Source organism: Thamnophis sirtalis, unplaced genomic scaffold (assembly GCF_051295495.1).
Source record: "Thamnophis sirtalis isolate CommonGarterSnake01/CBP01778 unplaced genomic scaffold, rThaSir2_p1.2 scaffold_5, whole genome shotgun sequence".
NCBI lineage: Eukaryota > Metazoa > Chordata > Lepidosauria > Squamata > Natricidae > Thamnophis > Thamnophis sirtalis.
Genome location: NW_028261385.1, coordinates 80,227,091 through 80,247,626, shown reverse-complemented (window position 1 = coordinate 80,247,626; position 20,536 = coordinate 80,227,091). Strand labels below are relative to the sequence as shown.

At 38.7% G+C, this 20,536-nt stretch overlaps 1 protein-coding gene across 1 annotated transcript in view; it reads right to left on the bottom strand.

Moving 5' to 3' along the window:
* ADAMTSL1 (ADAMTS like 1) overlaps positions 1-20,536 on the bottom strand; it is a 263,177-nt gene that overhangs the window by 129,503 nt on the left and 113,138 nt on the right. The window contains exons 5-7 of the mRNA XM_087716110.1: positions 20,255-20,381; positions 9,605-9,679; positions 3,715-3,872 (exon numbers count right to left, since the gene is read on the bottom strand). Of these exons, the coding sequence (XP_087572236.1) occupies positions 3,715-3,872; positions 9,605-9,679; positions 20,255-20,381 (360 nt within the window). The remainder of the gene's footprint in view (positions 1-3,714; positions 3,873-9,604; positions 9,680-20,254; positions 20,382-20,536) is intronic.

Below are 20,536 nucleotides of genomic sequence, written 5' to 3'. Positions count from 1 at the left end.
AAGACAAAAAGTACATGAATCACCCATGGATTTGAAATGACAGAAAAGTACAGTGAATCCAGGAAAGATGTACGGTACATGCTCTCAATGCTTTTAGCTCTTTGAAATTTCCAGTATAAATACAGATTAACAACAGCATTGGAGAGGGAAAATGCTAACTAAACGGAAAAGAAAAAGGAAAAAAAAAGAATACTGTCAAAAGGGTTGCCTGAACCTTAAAAAAAAATCATGTTTGTGAGATCCCAGACAGAGCAAAATTAATGAGAAGAGAGATTACATGGGGCCCGAGAAAAGAGGTCGGGAAGTTCCACATCAAAAATCAGGAAGACATAACAACCTATCTCCCCAAGGATTTTTGTTGTGTTGTCTGCTTGATTATCTGTCTTCTCTGACATGGAAAAAAGACAGATGCAGATCTTTCTCCCAAATGAAATGGGAAATTATACATATAGCCTGTACTACCAACCCCAAAACTCTTAGGTGGGAATATGTTGCAATTAACCACAAACGGGGGGGGGGTAACATTGCTAGGTGAATGAGGGGAAAGGAATCAGACAAACGGATGTTTATTGTTTCAAAAAGGATACATGGGATTGAATATTACAAAACTGACAGAAACTTTGGTGAGAAAGTATTTTTGGGGTTGGCAATGGGGGTGGAAGGGGGGGGGACATCAGGTACTGACCAGCAGATTCTAAATCTGATTGCTTACATTTCCTACTTACATCAAACATTCTATGGCCATTTTTGCTGTTAGAAATTTAAACTATCTCAAAAGCCAAATCAAGAATAAGAGCAAATGGTATTAGTTATGAATTGTTACCTAATGTTTTTCATTAAATAATGATCACGAATTCCCTTTCATTGACGGAGTATAAAAACTTCACCACGTTATATCAATCCTAAAAATCCTGAAGCAATTGATGTCGTTTTCTTTGTTTCTAGATAATTTGTCATATTTTGGAGCACATTAAACACTGGAACACATAGGCCACTCCTTACATTGCTTTTGAATTAATAGCTGTAAGATTTCATTAAATATCATACTGATTTGTAAATAACTAACCTTCTCATAGAAGATATTAAAATAGGTCCCTGAGTGACAGCAACTTGGGAAGTCACCTTCAACAAACTGATAAATCAGGCAACATTTCCTAATTGAGGAATAAGTAATAAGTAGCCATCCAGATTTTTTAGATTATAAGAACAAGAGCTGAATTGTTGTTCATTCTCAACTCCACTCCATTCTAAAGCTATGACTGACATTGAACAGCATGGATAAAAAGCTGGAACCCTAAAGCTTCCTCAGGACATCTGCTAAGGGTTTGAGGAACAAGCTGCAGCGTCTAGGAAAGACAAAAATGACTACAAAACAGCATCTTCAAGGCCTAATTTTGCCAGATGATCCAAAAAAGCATTATGGTTAATATGCTACCAAACATTGGAGATATTTGAAAATTGTCAGACATTCTCTCCTCCCCCCCTTTCTCTCCCTCCCTCTCTCCCCCCTCCCTCCCCCCCTCTCTCAGCTCAACATAGGTTATTTTGCCAAGCAATTGAAACAGGCTGAGTAGTATATCTCGTATGGAAGCCCAAATTGAAATGGATGAAAATAAAAAGTAACATCCAGTTTCAACTGAAGCTATCTGAATTTATGAAATCCATACAATCCAGCCTAGCATGGCAAGATAAATAGAATGCGTGATGTTCAATTGTGGACCTTCTGCTGAAGAAAGACATCAAGGAGTTATAACATTTTCATCTACACTTTATCTCCTTCATCTCAATCCACATCTGCTGTAGAAATCTGGCAAAATCTTCTGAACAATGACGTTGGTATTGGAGATAAAAGGGGAAGGGAACCAACAATTACTCTTTACATCTTTTACTTGAAAATATTCACAGAGAAAAAGAAATAGGCCATCACTGAAGGGCACTTTACAAATACTTTAATATTTATCCATTTTATTCCTGATTGGCAAATACCAACTAAATAATTAACTACCTATCCAATCACTGATTAACTACCCAGCCAATCAATCTAATTTCCCAAAATATAAGGTTGTAATAAGGTATTTGTATAAATACACTTTCTCATTCATTCTGCTTCACATAGGTAGGCCAAGACTGGCTGAAGAGAGGGATGGACTGAAACCTTTTCTCAACCCATGACTTGTAGGTGAAGAGAATTTCCTGCCTCAGCTTCACCTTATGATGGGATAAAAACTTCTACGTTGCTTGACCACTGACCTACCAATGACATTGGAGTCAAGCTGGAAGACATAAACTCCAATGGTCCTAGTCCTGGTGTCTAAACCATGTAGCAATGAAATTGGCACTGCCCTTCACCTATTCCTTTTGCAGCATAATCTACATTTCTATGGGTTAATCATCATGGCATCAAACCAGAGGTAGTATTCTGCCAGTTTGGACGGGTTTGCCCGAACTGGTAGCAGAAATCGCAGGTAGCCCCGCCCAGGCTCTATGGCATCCCATTTAGGCCCTTTTTTTAGCCAAAGCACATACTCAGAGGACTGAGCTCATGCACGGATGTGGGTGCGCTCACACTTGCAAACTGGTAGGGAAGGTAAGTGAATACCACCCCTGCATCAAGCCATTTTTATTGGGAGTCCTCAGTGAAAAATTATGGTACCCTAAACCTGATACAGATTATACAGTTTATATCTAAAATCTGCAGGCCCTTCTGACCCACCTTCATCTGCTCCAAAAGGTTTTATTATCTTGTATTTCTCAAAGGCTTACATTCCACTGTGCCTCTTAGCCCCTCTATAGCCTGTGTATTTTACTTTCAGCAATGTGTTTTCAATTACTTGGAAGAATAGGAGAAAATTAATGAGAAGAAAACATTAGTGGGAAGAAATAATTTAATTCTTACTGCCAGATCTACACAAAACAGAGCTTCTAAGCTATCTGTTGATTTCCCAACCAAAGCTGGCTCGATCACTATAACAAACTGCAAAGCTTAATTCTGCTCATTTTTTAGCAACTCAAGAGGTTTTCCTGAATTATTCTTTTGTAGTTCTGAAATCGGGGAGGGGGGGATAGTGTGGGAGTGGGGGAGAGGCAGGGAAGGCAAAGGGCAGAGGTTTAATATAATGTGAAAATTTAATGCAACATATCTGCCTATGGACTATAATTCAGGAAGTGCTGCAGTTCCCATATACAGGTAGTCCTCAACTTACAACTGTTCATTTAGTGACCATTCAAAGTTACAGCAGCACTGAAAAAATGACTTACGCCTGTTTTTTGACTGTTGCGGCACCTCCATGGTCATGTGATCAAACTTCAGACACTTGGCAACCAGTTCATATTTATGACCGTAGCAGCATCTCTGGGTCATGTGATCCCCTTTGGAGAACTTATCACAAGCAAAGTCAATGGGGAAGCCAGATTCAGTTAACAACTGCAGGGATTCACTTAACAAATACGGCGAGACAGGTCGTAAAATGGGGCAAAACTCACTCAACAAATGTCTCACCGCCACAGAAATTTGGGGCTCAATTCTGGTCGTATGTCAAGGACTACCTGTAGTAATCAGTGTTTGATATTCTGGAATAGCACATTTTACTTGTAAGAAAAACATAGTCTTGAACTGTTTCAATAAAAAGGAGATAATGTCATAAGCCTACTTACCACAATGCAGGTATAAATATTGCAAAGTAGTATTGTTTATCGAAGTTCAAAGTTTCTCACCTTTACAGTGAAATCTGCAGTGAGAGGACCAGGTATCCTCAATATCTCTTTGTCTGCAAATTTCTGAAACTCAACAGAAGAATTATCCACAAGGAAGGATCCAGCGAAGCTGAGACTGTTTTCGCCCTTCACACCTTGCAGAGTTTTGGTTTCTAGATCTGACAAATACAAGCACACGGAAGAGTCACACACTGTTGTTTCCTTGGCACAAAGGAATAAAGCTATCAAGCAAAACACTAGATATAAAGCATTATTTGTTTTAATTTAATCGAGTGTGTTATTAATGCTTCATCCAGTTCTTTTTATACCTTTCTCTCTGGTTTTCACTTTGCTTTGATCTAACCTACTAATCTCTTGCATTGTGTAGGACAGAACTATTTCCATTATAGCTAGCATTTGTATCGGTGTGTCAGTTTATCTGGACTTAGGCATGCAGAAGAGAGAATGACAACCCCAAACTCAATACAATCTAGATATACTGTACTTTCATTCATTCCTATCATCCACGGTGGTTCAAATGTCATTTCCCATTTTACAAAATGCACTCACAGTATTATATCAGCTAATCGAAAGATGATACTTAATGTGTTTATGAGCATCGTCCTTTCTTTGAGTTGAGACTGAATTGCTACGTCATCCAGTTTTGAGAGAATGAAAATGTGTGGGTTAAGAGAATGTTGCAAAGGACAGTGGCTGTTTTGGATAGAACACACACATACAGTTTTTGATTCCAGTATAAGAAGTCCTCGACTTACGACCACAATTGAGCCCGACATTTCTGTTGTTAAGTGAGACATTTATTAAGTGAACTTTGTCCTATTTTACCACCTTTCTTGCCACATTTGTTAAATGAATCACTTTTCGTTATCATTCGAGGAGACATCGTCAGTGCGTTTTGAATTGTGCTCGTCTGTCAGAACACAGGCCTTTAAAGACCTTTTTATGAGATGCAAATTAGTCTGAATAAAATGACTCATAAATATCTGAACAAACAACATTCGGACTAATTTGCATCTCATAAAAAAGTAATTGAAGACCTGTGTTCTGACAGTTGAGCACAGTTCAAAATGTATTGACGATGTCTCCTCGAATAGTGATGAAACGTTGACAACCAAATTCCCAAGCTCAGAGCTCAAACCAACGGCCTAACTACCAACCCGAGCTATTAATATTCAAACACATTCAATGAACTGTTGTAAGTCGAGGATTACCTGTGTGCTGGAGAGAATATTCTATAGCTGGAATGAGAGATTTATGATTTATACAAACTATGCATTTATGAGATATAAAAATGGGACGTCACAATGAAATGTAGAAGCATATTCAGATTTTCTGGCGGTAATAAGCCTGATATTACCTGTAATGACATATTTTTTCTATGAAAACCTTTTTTCATAGCTTCAAGGTGCTACTTACCACCCATAAAGCCCTTCATGGTAGTGGATCTGGGTACTTGAGAGACCGCCTTCTGCCAATTACCTCCTCGCGACCTATAAGATCTCACAGATTAGGCCTCCTCCGAATTCCATCTGCCAGTCAGTGTCGACTGGCAACTACGCGGAGGAGAGCCTTTTCAGTAGTAGCTCCGACCCTTTGGAACGATCTCCTCGTGGAGATTCGTACCCTCACCACCCTTCAGACCTTCCGCACAGCTCTCAAGATCTGGCTATCCCGTCAGGCCTGGGGTTAAAGATTATAATCCGTCCCCACCCGAATGATGAATGTTGCTCTATTTTTTAATTATGTATGTTTTTTACGTTATTGAATGTATCCCCTCCCACATAAGCTGTAAGCCGCCCTGAGTCCCCTCAGGGAAAAGGGCGGCCTATAAATATACTTATACGACTTATACTACTACTTTTTAGAAATCAGTGCTCTACCCCAGTGATGGTGAACCTTTTGGGCTCAGTTTGTCAAGAATTCAGAAATTGACTACTTTGACTCTGATGGTGTGTCTCTCACATACACACCCCTGGAAAGATATGGCTTCTCTGGATTCTCCTCTCCAGACCCTCTGGAAGTTGTACAAGAGAGCTCTGCATTTACAGGGCCTCTGAAGCCTCAGAAAATCATGGGAAATTTGTGAAATTTTCAGACGCCTCAGAGGCTGCACGAGAACAATGTTTTCTTATGCAACTTCCAAAGGATCCATCACCATCACTGCTCTAGGCTTTATATTTCTGTTTTGGAAGTTTACATTGTCATGATTTATCCATGATCTGTATAATAAATACTCATTGCTTGCTACAGGAGCATATTTTTTTCCAAGCATTTAGCAAGATCACGATTTCCGCGATGTGTATTCTGCCTGCTTCTAAGACTACATTCATTACTATATATACTTTCTGAACACATTTCACACTAACTTCCCAAACGTGATGCTATGGTTAATTTTTCCTTTGTACTCCATTTTAATCATGCACACTATCTCTTTTCTTCTTGCAAAAGCCTACTGACATATGTAATGCATACTTTAATGTATTTTATTGTTTCCTTTAATACATTTGTGCTTTCACTTATCACCATGACTATCTATTTAGGAAACATGAAATGAATAGGGAACAATTATTATCGAAACAGAGAGCCAGTTTGGTGTAGTGGTTAAGCATTAGGCTAGAAACAAGGACTGTGAGGTTTACTTCTGCTTTAGGCATGTAGCCATCAGGGCCACCTTGGGCCAGCCACTTTCTCTCAGCCTTGGGAAAGAGGCAATGGCAAACTACATCTAAAAATTTTCCAAGGAAATTGCAGGGACTTGTTCAGGCAGTGTCTGAGAACCATACATGATTGAATGGAAGAAAAAAAAATCTAAACACCTTCAGAACCTTTGGTAAGTCAATTAATGTTATATTGCTATTCCAACTACACTAATGGATCTCTCTAAGTGGTTTATAGAGTCAACACATTGCCCCCAACAATCTGGGTTTCCATTTTATTGACCTTGGAAGGATGGAAGGCTGTCAGTCCTGAGCTAGGTGAGATTTGAACTGCCAAATTGCAGGCAGCCAGCAGTCAGTAGAAATAGCCTGCAATACTGCATTCTAACCACTGAGCCACCACAACTTATTGGAATTCAATTTCTACCCTACAGCACTGAACTTATCTTCAAGGCAGGGGTCCCCACCCTCAGTCCATGGACTGGCACCGGTTTGCGGCATTCACGGGATGCAAGCAGCATACAAACCATGTACCCTCTGATCTGTGAAAAAACCTCTCTCTTTCCATGTCCCCGATTCCCAAAAGATTGGGGGCTTTGGCTTCAGGGTCTTCCTAAGCTTGGCAGTTAGCTAATAGCAGCCCAAACCAGTGGGGGGTTCCTACTGGTTTGGACTGCTTTGGGCGAACAGGTAGTGGTTTGGTGGCCTGGGTCGCTGGAACCAGCAGTGACCCAAGCCTGCCACACTCCTGAACCGGTTCTCCAGGTGGTGCTGTAGGCGCCACCATCTTGTTTTTTGCTTTTGTGCATGCACAGAGCAATTTGTATTGTGTGGCGCACCCACAATGAACCAGAAGTAGTGACTGCCACAACCCAGCCCTGGTCCAGACAGTGGCAACAACTATTATAGTTCTACACGGAAACTTATGACTAAATACAGGGTATTTAGGGGGTGAAAGTAATGGACCACGTCAGGACAAAAATCCTGCCGTAATCCAGTGGAAAATATTTGTTCCCTTTCTTGTATTTCTAGACACTAGTTTCTGTAAAGGCTTCTCTCTCCTGTTCTTAATTCCATTGGCAACAGAGAACCAAAGTGATAATGTTTATTAGTCTGAGAAACAGCATGCATGGCAAATAAGAGCCAGAGGAGTACAGGCCAAGCATTTTCAAAATAATATTTATTTCTTACTGTTCTATCCTGTAGGCAAATATGACATATTTCCCCCTCTTTCATAGTTTATAACTTGTAATCTGCTGATAAACGTTCACAATTACACATTTTACATTCAAGAACAAATTGTATGTACCTAAGGTAGCTTATCAAGAACACATAGAATATAATCCATATATAATCATAAAAAGTCCTTAATTATGGCAGCATTAAAGGCTTTTTTTTTTGAAAAAGTTATTTGCCCTTTCATAGTTTTACTATTGCTTATCTTAAAGCTGACAACCATCTGCAAGTGTTTACTGTCTCTATAGGATTGGGTAGTCCTTTTAGTTCTAAAAGACATATCTTAATCTAAAATATCTACATGTTGTACAGCTTCTGTACAGGACTGTACAATACTTTCAGTAGAATTGGAGAAAAAGCTCGATTTAACTTTTCCATTGAAAAAGAGACATAGGAAACTTGTTGAATATACCTGCCATTCAGAATTCTATGCATAAATTGAGAGCGGCAGATAATGTATTGAAGTCAAACAAGGTTAAGAATCAAGCATAGTAACTATTTTCTATGTGCAGCTACTTTAACAGCAGAATCTGGTTGTTGATTCCTTTACCTTTTGCTCTATGAAACAAAGGTAAGCATAAGAACAATGTGTTAACTTCATCAGTTATTCAGCTCAATACTGTGATAGCTTTTATTATATTCTTATCAACAAAAAAACCCACATTTTACAGAAATTATGTATGCACACATGCAGTAACATACTGAGTGTAAAAACAGATAGCAGTTTTAGAACACTCTACTTTCTTATAAATTAGGATTATCCTAGTTGGTGGTGGTATTATTATTATTATTATTATTATTATTATTATTATTATTATTATTATTATTACTATTACTACTACTACCACCACCACCACCACCACCACCACCACCACCACCACCACCACCACCACCATTATTATACAATTGTATCACAGCGGCCAGTTGTTTCGCCGGATTTGGCATTGGTTACTAGTCGGGCCCCACCCAGGGGCCTAGGACGTCGTAACGTATTTTCGTAATATGCGTGCAGATCCAAGTAGTGCGGCTTTTTGCATTTGACTGATGGTGATTTTGTCAATTTTTAACTGTTTTAAATGTAATTCCAGTGCTTTTGGAATAGCACCCAATGTGCCAATTACCACTGGAATTACCACTGCTGGTTTGTGCCATAGTCGTTGAATTTCGATTTTTAAGTCCTGGTATTTTGCGATTTTTTCATGTTCCTTCTCGGCGACCCTGCTATCACATTATTATTATTATACAATTGTATCACAGCGGCCAATTGTTTCTCTGGATTTGGCATTGGTTACTAGTCGGGCCCCACCCATCATCATCATCATCATCATCATCATCATCATCATCATCATTATTATTATTGGTATTATTTAAAGTTGTATGCTGCCTAGAGTTGTATGCTGACCTCTGCGCAGCTCACAACAATCAGCCAAAGAAATGACAGTATAAAAAAATATAAGCAAAAAGGTGGCATCTAATGGTCATCTGGACTTTTGCAGCCCAGATATGGACTCTCTAAAAAGATAAAGGTTCCCCTCCCACAGATGTGCTAGTTGTTCCCAACTCTAGGGGGCAGTGCTCATCTCTGTTTCAAAGCCGAAAAGCCAGTGTTTCCAAAGATGTCTCCATGGTCATGTGGCCAGCATGGCTAAATGCTGAAGGCACACGGAACACTGTTACCTTCCCACCAAAGGTGGTCTCTATTTTTTCTACTTGCTTTCGAACTGCTAGGTTGACAGAAGCTGGGACAAATAACGGGAGCTCACTCCGTTATGCAGCACTAGGGATTCGAACTGCCGACCTTTCTGGTCGACAAGCTCAGTGTTTTAGCCACTGAGCCACTGCATCCCCTTCTTTTTCTTTTTTTTGGACTCTTTATAAATAAAGCCCCCTGTTCATGTTTCAATCTCTCTAAAATAAAGGAGCCATACAGTCTTGTGTGAAACAGAGTTCCAAGGTTATTAGAAGTATTTCAATATAATAAGCGTATTTTTACTTACATAAATGATCAGGACCTTTCAACACTAGGCGAACATGACGGCTTCCATAGGGAATAACAACAACGGTGTCATCCACTGGATTGGGGAGGCAGGAAAGCAAAAAAACACACATGGTCAACAAGCAAAGGAAGCTCAACCAAGCAGAGAAAACCATTTTCATGGGAAAATTGCAAGCCATACTTTGGTCACTTAAAATAAAAACACTCAAATCCAATGAACCCTGAAGAAAAACTAAATGTGAAACAAGCATGCTTTTATATGCCTAGTCAATGGCCTTGTTTTTGAGAAAAATCTGTTTAAATTAAACAAAGTCTCTTGTAAAACAAACCCTTATGGCCTTAATGCATCAGCCCTTCTTCGAGCCTACTCCTGTCCTTCAAGAATTTGTACAAAGAATTTTCACGAATGTTAAAAAATAAAATAAACAAGAAACATAATCAAACTTTAAAGTTGTTTTTTATGGCTAAAGTAAAGTATTTGCTATGATGATATTCAGTGATTACTGTATGTTACTGAGATGAAGTGGAGGTGAAGAGGGAGGAGATGGAAAGATCCTTTATATACATCTATGAAAATAACTGTATGCTGCATTTGTAAAAATTTAGGGTACATAAGTATCACAGAAACAGAGGAAAATAACCATGTGGTGCCAGGATTAGCAGACTTTCTCATTATAAATCCTATTGTGCAATTTTGCACAATGATTCAGATATTAAATATGCATTCAATATGTATACTGGAAATCAAAATAAGGATTTAAAAAGTCTATCGATTACTCATACATTTCAGTTCAAAAATAATTTTGAAATTTTATTGTATTATTTTAAACACAAGTAGTGCATTGTATTATTTGGATAGGATGGAATTTATATGGTATTGCCTAAAGGTTATTAACCCTCACATCATTTAGATAGTTTAAGTCTTTAAAGAGAAAGAAAAAAGGGGTTATGCCAACATTCACTATGATTTCTAAGATGTTATTGTTAATATTTGTTTGTACCCCAACTTTTTTATTTAATAACTCAAGGCAGTAAATTTACCTAATACTACTTTCTCCTCTGTTGTCCCCACAACAACATTGTGAGGTAGGTTGAGAGAGATTTACTCAAAGTCACCCAACTTGCTTTCATGGCTAAGGCAGGACTTGAACTCATGGCCTCCCACTTTCTAGCCTGGTGCCTTGACCTCTAGGCCAAATTGGTTTGCAGCTTAAGGTTGCTTAAAATATACCGTATTTTTCGGAGTATAAGATGCATCGGAGTATAAGACACACCAAGGTTTTGAACAGAATTTTTTTTTAAGTAGGTAGGTAGATAGATGGATAGAGGGATAGAGAGGGATAGAGGGAGAGAGAGGGAGAGAAAGAGAAATACAGTAGATATGTAGGGAGAGAGAGAGGGTAGGTAGGTAGGTAGGTAAATAAAGGGAAAGAGAAAGAGAAATACAGTAGGTAGGTAGGGAGAGAGAGAGAGAAAGAGTAGGTAGGTAGATAGAGGGATATATAGATAGATAAAGAAATACAGTAGATAGGTAGGGAGAGAGAGTAGGTAGGTAGGTAGATAGAGGGATAGAGAGAGAGAAATACAGTAGATAGGTAGGGAGAGAAAGTAGGTAGGTTGGTAGATAGAGGGATAGAGAGAGAGAAATACAGTAGGTAGGTAGGGGGAGAGAGAGAGTAGGTAGGTAGATAGAGGGAGGGAGGGAGAGAGAGAGAAAAAAAAAGAGAGAGAGAAATACAGTAGGTAGGTAGGGGGAGAGAGAGAGAGAGTAGGTAGGTAGATAGAGGGAGGGAGGGAGGGAGAGAGAGAGAGAAAAAAAAGAGAGAGAGAAATACAGTAGGTAGGTAGGGAGAGAGAGAGAGTAGGTAGATATGTAGGTAGATGTTTCCAGGTGTATTTATCCATGTGCTGGAGAAGGAAATTCCTGACAACCTGCAGCACCTAAGACTTGTTTCTATTGGCACAGCACTTGATCAATGTAATTCTCATCAATCACTCTAACTAAAGAACTTTCCGAAAGGGGGGAAAAAAGAGTTTTTGCACTCTGCAAATCTCCCCCAAACAGCCCGTTTTTTTGTGAAAACAGGGCCCGTTTTTTTTCAAATAAAAGGCATGAATAGCCTTGGAGGGGGCTTGCAGAGTGCTCCTAGGGGGGCAAAATTGAGCAATTTTTTGCGAAAACAGGCCTGTTTTTTGTCAAAAAAATGCATGCATAACCTTATGGAGGCTTATAGAATGCTGCTGGGGGCTGGGCGAGGGGGCAAAATAATGGCCCACTTTTCACCCATTTCTGCCCTACCCAGCCCCCAGAAGCTCTCTGAAAGCCTTCATAAGGCTATGCATGGCCATTTTTGTGAAGAGGGTGGGGCTTGGGGAGGCAAAAAAAATGCTATATTTGATGTATAAGATGCACCCAGATTTTCAGCCTCTTTTTTGAGAAAAAAGGTGTGTCTTATACTCCGAAAAATACGAGTACATCTAGTTTTGAGAAACAACTGCAAAATGCTCAAATGATTTATTATATAATAAACATTTCTATCTTAAGCTTAATTTTTAATAGGGATATCAACTGTGCATTGTTACTGAATGTTGCTTGTACTTATTAAAAACTAAGAAAAACCGAAAAGGAAAAGGAAAGGAAAAAAGAAGTAAAAAAAAAAAAAAAACCCCAACTAGTTTGTTCCTTTCCCCTTCTTTATGCTTCAGTGTTTATAACTCTATGTACCCTGCTAAGCAGGGGTGGGCTTCAAAAATTTCAGCAACGGGTTCTCTGCCAGGTTGCTGGTGGGTGTGGCCATGGTGGGTGTAGCCTAGTTGGCCTTCTGCACTATGCACCATGGCCGGGGGGGGGGGCATTTTCATCTTCCCCAGGCTCTGGAGGCTTTCCTCAAGCCTCCGGGAGAGCAAAAACTGCTTCCCCCAGGCTTCGGAAGCCCTCCGGAACTTCTGGGAGGCCCATTTTTTTCCTTTCCCGAGCTTCCGCGCAGGCCCTGCACTTACCTCACATCCAAAACAGGCTGCATGGAGACTCCTGGGAGGGACAGAATGGGGTGGGAGGGGCCAGAGGTGGGATTTGGTGAACCCATAGCAGCTCACTTCTGCTGCTAAGATAAGGAGGCCTTGGAAGCTCAAGGTAGCCATAGAATACTTAACAGCATTAAATATTTGTCTGTTATATGTGCATGGAACTCTATGTGCTTTTTCTAATACTTAATTGCACACTTGAGTCAAAAAGCAAAACTGCTAATGCACTTCTCTCAATCCACAATTCTAGTTCCATCAGATAAAACGTACCACCATACTGGGTATTGTAAAACATAATAAATAGGAGGTTGGAGCAATTCCTGCATAGGAAAGTTGCCAACACGAAACAAATGGCAGATGCACATAAATAAATTGCCAAGAGATCTTGTCAGTTGAGTGATGATCTCTAATAAACAATAAATAATAGAAATCAAAGGTTGTTGCGAGACAGGGGGAAGATAGCTATTTCCCCTCCTTCTTGCAGAATCCCCAATGAAATTTAATAATAAAAATTTTCGGATACATAAAAGCAAGATTTTTTTTTCACATAGTGCATAGTTGAACAATACATTTAGCTTGTAAGGATGATCTCTGACCTGACAGCCATTCGTTTTGAACAGTATATCTTACTTCAAGGACCTCATGTGCTGCTTGTGAGCCTCCTAGGACACCAAGCTGACCAATGGGAGACACATGTTTCTGAATAAATTATTAGGGCTTTGGTTTAGTTCTTTCTTTATATTTTCTGCAAACCCCTGCACTCTTTAAATGATTTTTTTGTAAACACAGATGTTGTCTGATCAGTGGCCAACTCTGAGATACCCACCCAAAAGTGCATTTTTTCCATTTTTTATATATTTATTATTAATTTTATTTATTTCAAAAAAACCAGCTTTCTGGTCCTGGTTAGTGTGAACTCAACTTTCCTTTCAACACATTTCTTCTTTCAATCGTTTCATCTTTTAAACTGGTTTAAAATAATGATGTAAGAATATTTGCTGGAAGCCAGTTCATTTTCGTATTTATTTTACACAGCGCTAATCATAGCTACACTCTAAAATGTTATCATAAACTCACAAACGGACAGAAATGCCCTTTTAAAGTACTTCTTTTTTCAAGTATGTTTTTCCATTTTAAATATTAAAATGTGTTAGCAAGACCTTTCTGGTCTCTGTAATATAATAATAGGTTTAAAAGAAGTTAATGGAATGAGACTTGTGAAAATAGAAAGTCTGTGTTTATCTCCAGGTCATTTGAAGTACAAACAACCACAATTTTTCTTTATTTTCTTTTTAATTTCCAGTGAACTCAATATTGTCAAAGGGCCTTTTGATATGCGTTCCTTCACTCTGTGATATGGAAACTGTATAATGCACTGTTAAAACTGTCTGATTGTTTGTAACCTTCCACTGGGTGAAATGGTGATCTCTCCCTCCTGGGGAACTGAAATTTGGCAAAGTTGTGGTGCTTCAGTGCTGCAGTACTGTTCTGCTTATATGATCATCATTCCAATGCACCCTGCCATTTTCCTATAGGGAAAGGCACTGGGGAAGCCGTTAGAGAGTTGAACATTGCTCCCCTTCTTACTGGGATCTTTTGCCTGTCCATGGTCATTCGGTTTCTCTGTTTAGGTAAGGAAATATATTTGAAACAATGACCAAACAGGACACATGTTGTCTAGTAGAAAATTCTGCTGAAATCTTACTTTGCCTTTGAGTGCTCAGTTCCACCAAAGCCAAGAGAAGAATTTCAATGCCCTCTTTAAAGCCAAGCTGGTAGAGGCGTAGAGCTATGCCCAGGGTATTGAGTCATATTATTGTCTAGAGTAAGCTAAAGTTTACATTAGCAAGAACATCTCTCTTTAGACCCTTGGTTCTCTGTGATTTTGGCAAGGCAATATGTAATAAGTTGACATTAATATAGGCTCCTCAACTTAAACTCAGCAGAAACTACATTAGGGCATTGCCAGATAAGAATCTTTATTATATGTTATTATATGTTTATTGTATGGATGAAAACACTTTACAGAGCTGATTGCCCTCTATTAACATGAGACTTGTAGTCTTCTCCAATGGCTACTGCTGTTTACATCTGGTTCCCTCCCTCCCCCCAACTTTTCTACAATTTTATTGATTAGAAAGCTTTCTGGTTTTTAGTCTCACAGATATGTGAGATTTGCTTGCCGTATGAACTCTTACATGAAAATAATTCTATTGAGCGTTTTGGGATTTGCTTCTGAGTGAGACACATTAATGTCTCACTCCTTGAGTTTACATGATGTATTGACCTATGGTTTGCTTTAATTTGTGGAATTAAATGCAATAAGCTGAGTTCACAGATTATTTTATTAGGGAATAAAATATTGTTCACAAACCTTAATAATTGGGTTTATGCAACCTGCTAAACCCAAAGCACCAGTGCAATAGCTTGACATGGTACTCGCACCCTGTTAGGTCATAATCTATGGTTTATGAATGGCTGTTTTCACTTATCACACCACGTCAGTCAAATATAACACAGTTTTAGAAAGCAGCACAGTAGTTAATTAATTCCCAAAATGAAACTTCCTGAGAATGGAACATATTCTTGGCTAAATGTCTCGTTTCAAGCTCTCTGTGATGTGAAACCAACTGCGTCTGAAGTTTCCTTCCTCAATACCTAGACCCTGGGCTTGGCTACCATTTTTTTTAATCATTTTCCTTTTATGTCACCTGTTTGCATTTGACCCTGCTGAATACCATAGGAACATTTTTTTTCTATAACCCCCTTCTCAGAAAATGACGCCATCTCCCTGAGGCTGCTCTAAGTGGCTGGGATAAATTTGGGCATGTCTAGGAAGCAGCTAGGGTTCTTTATTCAGCACAGCTTCCAAACTGGCTTGTTCTGTGGTTTAAAAAAAACCCCCAAATAGATTCATTCTATAAGGGGTCTAATAAAAACGGGGATGTAGAGAAGGATCCTCAATTGCTGAACTGCCGAACTTTTCAAGTCATCTTTCATTTTTATAGGCAAAAAGAGGACACCAACCAGATGTTTCTCCTTTAAGAAAAGTGTAGGAGGCAAGCCAGAGACACATATCTTCTCCCACCCCACCGCTTTTCTGTTTCCAGCCCCTCTGGGATTGATATACCAGCCCTATGAACACTGCAGTAGTTATTTTTCTTATAAGGGCTAATAGTTGCAATGTTACATACATTTTTCCTCTTCCTTCCCTTTCCTATTTTTCCTTAGCAATGGACACAAAGCAGAAGCACAAAATAAATGCAGATACGAAGAGAAAATGAATCCAATATGATGAAACCAACAGTGTGTTTGGAATGTTTAAAAAGAAAAAGAAAAACAATTTCCAGCATATTTTTGGCACAGAATCTGCTAATTCAAAGTGCTAAAAAAATTCAAGACCCCTTAAGTGTGACAGGAGGCCTCTGACATTTTCCTGCTACCTGCGTAACAGATGTTCCTTTCCAGGAAAAAATTAAAGGAAAATCATAAATGAAAGCAAAAATGCCTCAGTCCCGAGCCTGTGCTGTGTATTATCTAGGAAAAGATTGTAAAAATGTGTAGGATATCTAAGAATAAAATTATCTACAGACAACATATTTTATAAAACATCTTTAAAATATAGTATTCGGCCATACTGGGGAATATGCTGCAGTGTGGACAGTCCTACTCAACAAAATCAGGTTTTGTACTTTAATGCGTACCACCGTATGAATGTTCTTATGCTCAACTAATCCAAAACAAAAACCTTGTAGTTCTGTTTCCCTTCTTCCAAGAAACACTGGGGAATCTTGATAAAAGAGAAAAGAAGAAAGAATAATTTCTTTTCATCATTTCCTTTGCCCTGAGCTTCTTTTCCTGCCATGCTATTTAGTTCTAAAAAACTCCCAAATCTCTATTGCATTGCTTTATTCCAGGGAGAGAAAAAAACATTCGTATCCTTTTCTTTCTTTTAAAACATTCCGGGATAGCACAAAGTTCCTTGATTTCTTGATCGATTGTTTAAATTTGTAACATTAGAGTGCATGTCCTCCAAACTCAACAGAGCACAAGGAAAACATTTTTACTGTGACCCTAGAATGCCCCATTTACACAAAATGTGCCCTGGTTTCCAGATTATGCTACTTCAATGACAATTTGTCTTAATATTTTAAAGTATTCCTTCTATGAGTTCCTGGGCTGTAAAAACTGATTTTAATTTTAGTAGGAACTCAACGCCAATTGCACAACCACATCCGAATATTACAGGATTGCTTTATTATTCTTGGAATGAGATCTTTTTGTGATCTGGTTCTAGGGAAGTGCTCTTTTTACACCTCCAAGTTTCTTCATTTCCTCCACAAGTCCTTCCTACATATATTTTTCTAACTTTCACAGACTTAACTCACGGAGGCATTTCAATTGTATTTGTCTCCCCAACTACCACATCACTCAGAGCACAACTTTGAAATGCCCACTTGGGTGCCTGCATATAATCCAGGAGCTCAAATATGCATTTATTCATATTTCCTCTCCGTTGCCTCTCTCCAGTCATGTCCTACAATATTTCTTCCTTACAGTTTATGCAGTCAGGCATCCATCGTTGCTCAGTTAGCTTCCAAAGGATTTCTGTAATATTTACAGTGAACAAATGGGAATCAAGCCACTATAAAGATTTTTCCCCTTGTCTTTCTTTTTGTTATTACTAAAAGAACTGTATGCTGAGATGCAACAGGGGTTGAATCTGAAGACAAGAATCAAGCTAGCCATTAATTGATTATAAATGTAGCAGAAAGCATACACATAAAATTATTTGTTGGCTTGGTTAATATAAATTCCAACAATCACTGAGGTAATCAGAACTGGTGCAGTGAAGATACAGAAGTTCAATAGTTCCTTAATTCAAATTCATTATATACTTTATTTAAAAGGGTCTAAAAGTGGGGAATTCCCATCTACAACCCTGGAGAATTGGTTTTCATTTATTTAAAATCATTAGGGCTGCAAATCAATGTAAGAATATCCAAAATTCAAATTGCACAGGGTGGAAGCACTATATCCTTTGCCTTTTTGTGGCTGAAGTGTGTTTGTGGCACCTGCTGCTCAACCATTTCCGCATGATCAACCTAGCTCTCAATCAATAGTTTTCCTATTCATTTATTATTCTGCTTCTCGAGGCTGTCCTCAGAGAATTTAAAAAAGAAGATGAGGTTTGCAAACTGAAAGAAAAAGCAGACAGACTCACAGACAAAAGGAGTGACGAACAAGAGGAAACCAGAGGTAAGTAATTTTTTAAGGCAAAGCAATTGAAGCAATGAGCGTGGCTTAGCATTTATACTTCACCAAGTCTAGATTGAGATTCATTTTCAGACATTCTTGCTTAAGCAGTAGTTTAAGTGGGGTTAATCTCCAGACACATGGAAATTACTCATAAGCGGTGGGGGGAAGGGGGAGAACTATGCCAGTCCATTTGCTGATTAATCAAAAGGATCAATTCATGCCTTCTTCCCACAAGTTTCCTTCTGGAAAGTGAAATGAGATTAAAGGATATCAGATATGTTTTTTATTGTCTTCAAATGATGACATATGAATCATGACATCATCATACAATTTATGCAAATGTGGAATTGACGTGAATTGTATTGCGATATCTGATGCAAAATTGAACACCACAACGACAACATGGCATTCATGTTATCCTTTTTCTTCCCTTGCGTCCAGAATGGGTATTAGCGAAGTGAGTTGTTCTCCAGTTTCCCAAATGTCATGGCAAATTAAATGTTGCATTTAAGAATTGATAAAAACCTGAGATACGAGGCATGAGAAGCAGCAAGGATAGAACTAAAAACTGGGAGCGGTAAGACAGTGAAAATATCTAAATGTAAGCAGGAAACATAAACGGTGGCAACAAAAAGGAATATAAAGAAGAGAGCAGTTATGGAAAAGGGTCTGATATCTGTACCACAGCTATTATCATAATTAGTAATCATTTCTGAATTTTAAAAAGCTTTATATTCAAGGAAAGAATCTGAAAAAGAATTATTGGTTTACTTGTTCTATTTTAAAGCTGCCCTTTGTCCAAGCAGTTCAAGCCATTCTACATAGTTTGCCTGTGCTACCATTACTGCAGCCTCGTAAATACAGTAGGTTGTGATGAAGGATACTGTAATTGATTTACAGTAAGCATCGTGACTTGGTGGAAATGTTCTTCTGTTCTCTCTAGCATAGAATCAGCAGAATACAGTAGGCCACGTCACCTATGATAATTTTTCCTCCTTGGCACAAGAATGGCCAAGAATGTAAATAAATTTCTCAGTTATTCAAAGTTTGCATCTGTTGCCTTTGATTATATTGGTCAGGAATAGAGTTGAAATCCAATTCATTTAGAGAATATCCAGGTGGGATTCTTGTTTGTTTTGCTCTGCATTCACTTAATACAACAACATGCAAAAACGCTGATTTGCCAACTGAGGGTGTATCATGAACTTTCCAGACAAGAAAATATTCTGTTTGAAAGCAAACACGATTCTTTAAACAACTGTCTCTTCCCATTCCTTATATCAATCAAACATAAATAGATGGAATAAGATATTCAGCAAAGTCTACTCCAAATGTGATTTTAGATGTTTAGGTAATGTACTGGTCCCCCCCCCCACCTTAAAATCAGAATACAATTAAATGTATGTACACAAATACTCACATACCTGAAGCAGATATAGTGCTGAAATCACTTTTGGCACAATGAGGAAAAAAGTAAAATAAAGCATGAGTTTAATAGCATGCTGCAAGTTACATTGCAGCCAGGGGTAATAGCCCCGTTTTGTTTTGCAGAGACATTTAGCAATGAAAAATGGACACGATTAGGATAGAATCACTTTTCCCCCTGCATGCTTCCAGAACCACTTCTGAATGGTAAATGTAGCTGTCTAAATCAAGCCCATGACTTCATACGGAAGAACTACTGGCAAATGTATGGCTGGGTTTCCTTCACCTCCCCAAGCCCTATAAACCGCAAATCATCTTCTCCCAAGCTGGCTACGCAGTTCAAAGAGGTTGCTGGGTTAACAATATGCAGTAGTTTGGCCCAAGCTACCCTATTTCCATGAATGAATTAACTCTGGGATATTCCAACTTTGCAAGTCTTTGCATGCTTTCATGGCATGTACGTTTTGTCTCCTTATTTTTCAAGGCACTGACAACAGCATAGAGCATGCCCCATTGTCCGCTACAATTGGCATGACTCCAAACACAATGCGGGTTGCATATATCTAACAGACAAGAGAGCAGGCAAAAATTATTCAGCAGGTGCAGCTTTTTCCTATTACGCCGCAGGACCAGTCTCATCTGTATGGCTGTCCTCTGATACCTAAAGAAAAATAGCTACGTTCTTTGTGACATCTGGCAAACCTATTTAACAACTCCCAAAACAGAAGGATCCAATCCTTTTCTTGGGAGAAGATGGAATATTCAGAAATTAACTGTGTTTGATTTCCCAGGTTGAAGTCAGGAAAGTTCAAGAAAACATTTTTAGGATAGCTTTGGTTGTTACTAAAAATTTAAGGACCTAACACTCCTTTAAAAAAAAACATATTATGGTTTGGAGAACAGTCGTATTCCCACTGAGGTAAAAGTCAAGTCAACATCTTACATTTATTTGCCAAGAGCTGAGATTTATATTGGCCACGAACAAGCCGGCAGGTGGAACCATCGCCATCACAGACCCCACAGTTATCTTCCTTCACAGGGCTTCCCAGCTGATGATCACAGCCAACAATCTGACAAAAGAGAAAGATGTGCAGTTCAAATTGAGCACCTCCTGACAGTTGGACCTATTTCTGAGCTTAGTTCCCGCCAATTTTCTTCATCACATCGTCTCCAAAGGGCCATAAAGCATGTTCGCAAGAAAAGGGAGAGCAAAATGAATTTGCTT